Genomic DNA, 6965 nt, shown 5'->3' on the forward strand with positions numbered 1-6965 from the left:
AGTAATTCATTATTTTACATTTTAATGGGCAATAAAAAGAAGAATTATAAAAATAATAATTTAAAAATAAAATATGAATCCAGAAATAAATAGTTCAAATTAAAAAGGGATTTACAAAAACAAAAACAAATTGTTATGTATTCACCTGACCAACATACTTTACCCAATACGATTAAACAGAAACAACATCATCCAACTGTTTTCAGACTCAGACATTAAGAAACGGAGATCTAAATACATCACTTACCCTGTAAGCCCCAAGACAAAAGAAGTCCATTTCAAAATAATGACTAATATTTATCCATCCAATGGATTGCTAAGACTTAAGAGATTTAATGTTGATCACAATAACTGCAACTTTTGTGAGACTGAGATTGAAACTACTGATCATCTGTTTTTCCACTGTATATATTCTGCGGCATTCTGGGAAGATTTACAGGACTTGGCTGTCAACCAAAATCCAACTACTTGCTCCTCTCACAAGAGAAAATATTGTGTTTGGTATTAACATGAAGGACATTAAGAGGGACTTGATATTGAACAATCTGATACTGATGGCAAATTTTTTCATCCATGCATCCAAATGGAGCAAAATTAAACCTCTATTTTCCGCTTTCAAAAGAGACTTTGTGGACAATCATCTCAGTGCTTTAAGACTAATGAAAGGACAACATGCAAAGTCTCTCCTCAGAGCTTATGAAGAACTGAACATATATGATGATGACCCCTATCAGCAAACAGAGTGAAACACAGAAGAGGTAAAGGTATACAAAAATTATAAAAACAATAAATAAAGATATAGAAGATACAGAGTGAATGGGTGAACGTAGTGTGTGCAGTCCGTCAATAAATAAATGTAGTATGTACAATAAATAAATGTAATATGTACATATGTGCAGCCTATAAAGTGGTATATAGGATGTATAGTGTAAAGTAAGAATACAGTGCTCCAGTGGTTAGAGTCCAACATGGTTGCAGATAGTGCGTGTTTAAAGTTCTTAAAGTCCTCATAGTTCTCATATGGAGGTCAGTTCTTGGTTGTGGAGCCTGATGGCTACCAGCATGAAGGACTGACCCATGGTACGTGTCCACAGGGGCGTTTTTTATCGCGAGGCGACGCGACGCTTCCCAACATTGGACGCTTGGTGGGCTGTCCCTAGAAACAAGGCACTCGGCTCCTGATTGGACGAACGTTTTCCCTCCGTTGGCTGCTGCTCAAACCGGAACCAGTATGGAGGCTCGTTTGGAAACTATCTTCTCTTATTTCACGTAAATAGTTCACTGTAATGTGTTTCTGAAAACATTTGAGGCGAGAAATAACCCATGCAGTTGATGAATCTGTCTTTATTTTGGCTCGACAACGTTTAGTTTAAAAGATTATCGGGAGTTTCGAGAGGCGGCGCGTCGCGTCGGACGCCCGTGATTTGCATAAAGTAGCCAGGACTTCAACTTTATGCAAATGAGGAGCGGGCTTCCTGCACGCCTAGTCTCTCGAATTGCGACGCCACGCTACCAGAATGCATTGCGCGGCTGCTTGCATAGACAATGAATGGGGAGCGTGGAAAGCACGGAACCTGTGGACACGTACCACCAGGCGCTTTGTGTTGTGCCAGGGGGGATGAGTCTGTGGCTGAAGGTGCTCCTTTAATTAATTATAATTATCATTATTATTATTGTTATTAATAATTATTATTTTTTATTTTATTGTTTGTTTTTGTTTTTTAGTTTTTTTATTATTATTATTTTATTTTTTTCCTGCCAATCTCCTGCTCCACACTCCAGTCCAATAGGTGGCCGTAATGCACCTATAAGCTGGTTTGCCAATAAGGAGAAGCGATGCCACAGGAAGCACTTCATTGACCCGCTGTTGCATTGTGGGTAGGCGGAAAAGGCTCCAAAAGGTAGACGAAAGCGACAAGAGCACGTTGCAGGAGAAAGTCGTTCAACAAGAAACAACAACGACCACAAAGAAACCAGCTTTCAACACAGCATCAAGGTAAGTTCACCGTCTCAACAGACTTTACAAAATACAATTATTATCAGTCAGTTTGCCCCCAAACAGTGGTGTTGGTGCGTGCTGTTCATAGCGAGCTCATTCATTCAGCTAATGTAGCTCGCGGCTAAGCGTCTCTGCTTTTACAAAGACACTGGTCATGTTTACCAGGCCTGCGTTTTAGTATTCACACATTGCATCCTACACATGTATGTGATTAGTATTTAATAGTTCACTGTAATACTTTAAGCGGCTTAAGTTAGTTGCTACGTTTGAGACTATTTAGGTATTCTAGGAGACAGTACCAGAGCTAAAGTAGCAGCTAATGCTAAATAATAAGGGAGTCACACATATCACAATGATTTTGAATAGCTCTATTCGTGCTTTCTTAGCAGTTTAAAGAACATAAAACAGAAGTAATTGTTGAAAATAGGTTGTTGGTGATTATTCATTTTTTTTAATATATTTTTATTGACAAATTTTAATGACAACACATACATCAAACAAAAATAAAAACCCATAACCCAACCCAAAAGTTCACGCACGTGCACTCGCACACTCATTTACACTCTGGAGGAGTTATAGAAATAACTAAAAGAGAGAATGATCTAAACCGCATGTCAAGGACAAAACATACATATCGTTACATACAGTTTCATCCACCTGATAGTTAAATGCAAGCCGTCCATACGTCCAACAGAGAAAAGGAAAAACAAAACAATCAATATAGAAATGCTGTCAAATTGAGTCCAACTATTGCAGAAAGGGGCCCCAAGATTCTTCCCATTTATGTTGACATCTTAAATTATTGGCTGCCAATTTCTCCATGTGGATAACTGAGACCAATTCATGCAACCAGTTTCTGAAGCACGGTGGAGTTGGTGTCTTCCAGTCTTTGAGAATACGTTTCTTTTGCTAATACCATGCCCATCAATAGAGCTGTTTGAATATGTAAAGGGAGAGTTGAGGAGTCCTCTGAGGATCCAAAAAGAACCAAGTCTCTGTCAAGAGAGAGAGTCCTTTGGTAAACTGCAGGAAAAAAATACAAAATTGACCAAAACTGATAAACGGTCATTCATTGTGGGACAGCACATTGTAACATTTCCTACAATACGTTTTGTTTTTCCAGGAAGACGGTTGAAAAATGTCCATTGGCGTGCCAATCAAAGTCCTGCATGAAGCAGAGGGACACATTGTGACCTGTGAGACCAACACTGGAGAGGTGTACAGAGGCAAGCTGATCGAGGCCGAGGACAACATGAACTGCCAGGTTGGTCCTTAATAATAAGATTAAATGCTGAATATTAATCATAAATGAAGCTCTTCCTTACAGCCTGGTTTCCACACAGTGTTATGTTCCTTTTTTTCCTTTCACTATCCTTGCATTTTGGGAACTAATTAGTTCAGGCAGTCTTCAATAGTTTGTAGGCTTGAGTACTTGATCACACATAACTCAGTGTATGTTGTGAGCTCTCTGGTTTTGAATGATCTTATCATATGTGTAAGTAAATGCCCATAAAATGAGTGATGTTTAAGGAGAATTACAGATTACCCTCTTTGTGTAACTTTCTTGAGGCTGATGCTGTTGTGTTGAAAGTGTTTCCTACAAATCTACATTTGATTGATTTCACTGGTTTTACCTTCATATGTACTGCTAATGGCGATCTAAATAAATCCTTCACTATTATATAGTGTTTAAGGTGCATGTATGTTTTTTTTAATATTGAAATATTTGCAATTTTTAATGGATTAAGTGTAGGGCTGACCCGAATGCTTCTAAGCTTCAACCGTTTCCATGGTAATGGACCTCCAAATCAGTATTCAAATGCTTCATTTTGTTTTTTTCATTTATAAGTATGTAATAATAAAACATAAATGGCCCATGAAATAAGGAATAATCCCACATTATTCATATTTAACATTAATTATTTTTAGTTATTTTCAGATGGATATCGCTGTTTTTTTTAATGTAAAGAGGTACGTTTGTGTACAGAAGTGCGGCAGCGGCTCTGTCCAGAGACTTCGAATACCTAGGAATATTTCTCACCGAAGCTTCGAAGCCCAAAAAATGGCATTCGGACAGCCCTAATTAAGTGTTACTTCTGTGTGTTCATCATCTGCTCAGTCCGTTTGAAGCAACTAGCTAAATATTTGAAGATTTGTGACCATGAATAGACAGTGTTTCTTGACTTCTAGTTAATTTGAGGTTTGCAAGCTTCCCATCTTGTGGCGTGTCTCATTGAATATAATAGTGTTCAACCCTGACAAGTACCAGAGCCATGGCTCCCAATCACGCTAGGATGTTACTTGGAAAAACCTAGAATCAAAGTTGTAAACTGAACCCTCATTAGTCGGTTAGCAGCAGAGCTGAGGTGTTGAGAGACCACTGATTGAAAACACCCATTGTTGCAGTATGTTACAGGTAGGCTTGCACTGCCATATTTAGCTGTAGTTTAGATTTAAGTTCAAATTCAAGCGGATTTCCGCCTCTAGCGTAAGAACTTTATATTACATTTAATATATTTTTCAACCATGTGAGTTAACTTGTAGCGTGTAGCTAAAATTACACATTTTCTGTCCCCGCAGATGTCCAATATAACGGTGACATATCGTGATGGCCGGGTGGCGCAGTTGGAGCAAGTCTACATCCGTGGCAGCAAGATCCGCTTCCTGATCCTACCTGACATGTTAAAGAACGCTCCCATGTTAAAGAGTATGAAGAACAAGAACCAAGGATCCGGCGCAGGAAGGGGAAAGGCAGCTATTCTCAAAGCACAAGGTGAGTGGAGCATATCTCCCCGGCTAGTTACAAGGACACTGTGTTTTTGTTAACCTTATATATATATATATATCTATAATACTAAATTGATTCACTTTTTTGTGCAGCAGAACTCAAAACTTATCAGGAGAGAAATGCTTTCCACAAATGTTGCCAAATCCCTTATGCTACTGGTCGATGCACCTTACTTACTCTAAGCACTTTGATTATAGATATACTATATTTTAAGGTGTACCCAATATTTTGTTCCATGGGTAACAACTCTGACAGAAACGTATTAGTTTCACAAAGGTAGCATTTGATACAGGGATATCTGCATTGTGTCGTACATGTTTATATTATCTGCCTCTTGCATATTTTCATTTACTTTATAGATCATCTATGTGGCAAAATAAGTGAACCAATGGGAATTTCTATAATTTTGGTATAATTCTCCTTTTTCCTCATTTTTATCTGCAGTGGCTGCAAGGGGTCGGGGCCGTGGTGGAATGGGAAGAGGCAACATCTTCCAGAAGAGGCGATAACTGCTCCAGCTGTGTTACGATTGTTGCATTGTATAGTCTTTTTTTTGTTTTTTTAATTTTGTCTTCTTTGGATTGGATATCTTTGGTATTTTTGCAATACTGGGCTTCGCGGTTTTGCTTTACTTTCATTTTTTTATGAAAATAAACAGATTTCAATTTGATGTGTCCTGTCCTCTGGTTAACTCGGCTAATATATTCTGGCAAGCACTTCTATTTTTATTTTTTTTCCTCACTGATGGTCGGATTTACTTGGTTTCCAAATGGCTGCTCTTCATGTGATCACCTTTAGTTCTCAGCATCATACCTGCCCCAGTTGAATTTGCATCATATAGATTTCTTACAACAATAAATCAAAGTTTGTTTTTTTGTGGAATTAGTTTTTTATTGTTTTTTTTTTTTTCATGAATATTGTCACATTTTGGTCCACAAATCAAATGACTCCTATATGCAAAATAATAATTTAAAAAAAAATCTACAAAATCATAATGAACACAAATCAAATACATATTCCCATCTTGATCTACACCATGATCTAATCGAATTTACAAGCAGCCAATTAATGTTCAGGCACAAAGAGTATGCGAGTATTGTGTGATGGCGTATCTGTCCATATTAATGTATTCAAAGTAGTCTCCCCACTTCGCCACATATTTCTCAGTCCTGTCCTTCGAGCTGAAAGAAATTTGTTCGTATGATGCCACTTGCCAACTCTGTGAACCACTCCTGAAAAGAGGGCTCACCTGGATTCCCCCAGTTTACAATTAATCAGTTAAATTAAATATTAGGGATTTGGCGAGACGCACCAGTTACATATTGCACGTCATGAATGCAAATGTTCCCAATGGCTAAAAATTGTTCTAAATGTTATTTATCTTTGCTCAGTTTTGCCAGTGAAATTGTAAGTCTATACACATTGGTCAGTTTGTGTGGCACTGAACATGAGTGAAATGTCACCACATGCTCAAATGAGCATCAGTACATCTTGAAAAAAAAAAAAAAGTGGCAGTGGTCATTTAAGAAGCTGCTATCTTGGTCACTATAACATGCCTGATAGGACATGTATCTACTGTTTAATTTATTTATATATTTAAAAAAATATATTTTTCTTTTAAAATATATTTATTGATTTCAGAAGGGTCAAACAATTAAGGGTTAAGGAGCATAATACAAATATGTTCCCCTCTTTTCAAAACTTACCCTCAACACAGAACACATTCTCCACATAAAGAGCCAAAAACAAAATAAATTAATTATATAAATAAAAATATACAAATTCGTATAAACATACACAAAAGGAAATTACTACTAATTGATACAAATATAAATAAGCAAGAATAATCAGGCACAATGATGGGGTAATTGCATCTTAAACACTAAGACCTGCATGAAAAAATACCTCGAGATCTCAGTCCACCGTAGTCTGTAGAGACCACTACTAAGGGCCTGGGCCCCACTTTAATTTATTATTTAACAAAATTACTAGCTAACTCTAATAAAAAATATATATAATTTAAATATAAAAAACCTCCACAAAGCTTCTGTTACCTCCAGGGTGCAACTCTCCAATCCACCACAGGGGGGAGCCAGTCGGCCACTTAAGAGCCAGTAACAGAAAAGCACCAAAAGAACCATGAAGTGTTTTTATTATGAGGTCGTGAGGAAAAGGAAA

The 6965-nt window shown here is 37.3% G+C and overlaps 1 protein-coding gene across 1 annotated transcript; it reads left to right on the forward strand.

Moving 5' to 3' along the window:
• Positions 1-1856: 1856 nt before the first annotated feature.
• snrpd3l (small nuclear ribonucleoprotein D3 polypeptide, like) lies at positions 1857-5457 on the forward strand. The gene is made up of 4 exons (XM_074618016.1): positions 1857-1996; positions 3123-3263; positions 4580-4772; positions 5232-5457. The coding sequence occupies exons 2-4, from the start codon at positions 3138-3140 to the stop codon at positions 5294-5296; spliced, it is 384 nt and encodes a 127-aa protein (XP_074474117.1). The 5' UTR covers positions 1857-1996; positions 3123-3137; the 3' UTR covers positions 5297-5457.
• Positions 5458-6965: the final 1508 nt, after the last annotated feature.

This window comes from Sebastes fasciatus, chromosome 19 (assembly GCF_043250625.1).
Source record: "Sebastes fasciatus isolate fSebFas1 chromosome 19, fSebFas1.pri, whole genome shotgun sequence".
NCBI lineage: Eukaryota > Metazoa > Chordata > Actinopteri > Perciformes > Sebastidae > Sebastes > Sebastes fasciatus.

Coding starts and splice junctions, on each gene's coding strand:
- snrpd3l (XM_074618016.1), top strand. CDS start 3,138: ATGTCCATTGGCGTGCCAATCAAAGTCCTGCATGAAGCAGAGGGACAC. Junction 3,264..4,579: donor AGGACAACATGAACTGCCAG/GTTGGTCCTTAA, acceptor CTGTCCCCGCAG/ATGTCCAATATAACGGTGAC. Junction 4,773..5,231: donor AGCTATTCTCAAAGCACAAG/GTGAGTGGAGCA, acceptor TTTTATCTGCAG/TGGCTGCAAGGGGTCGGGGC.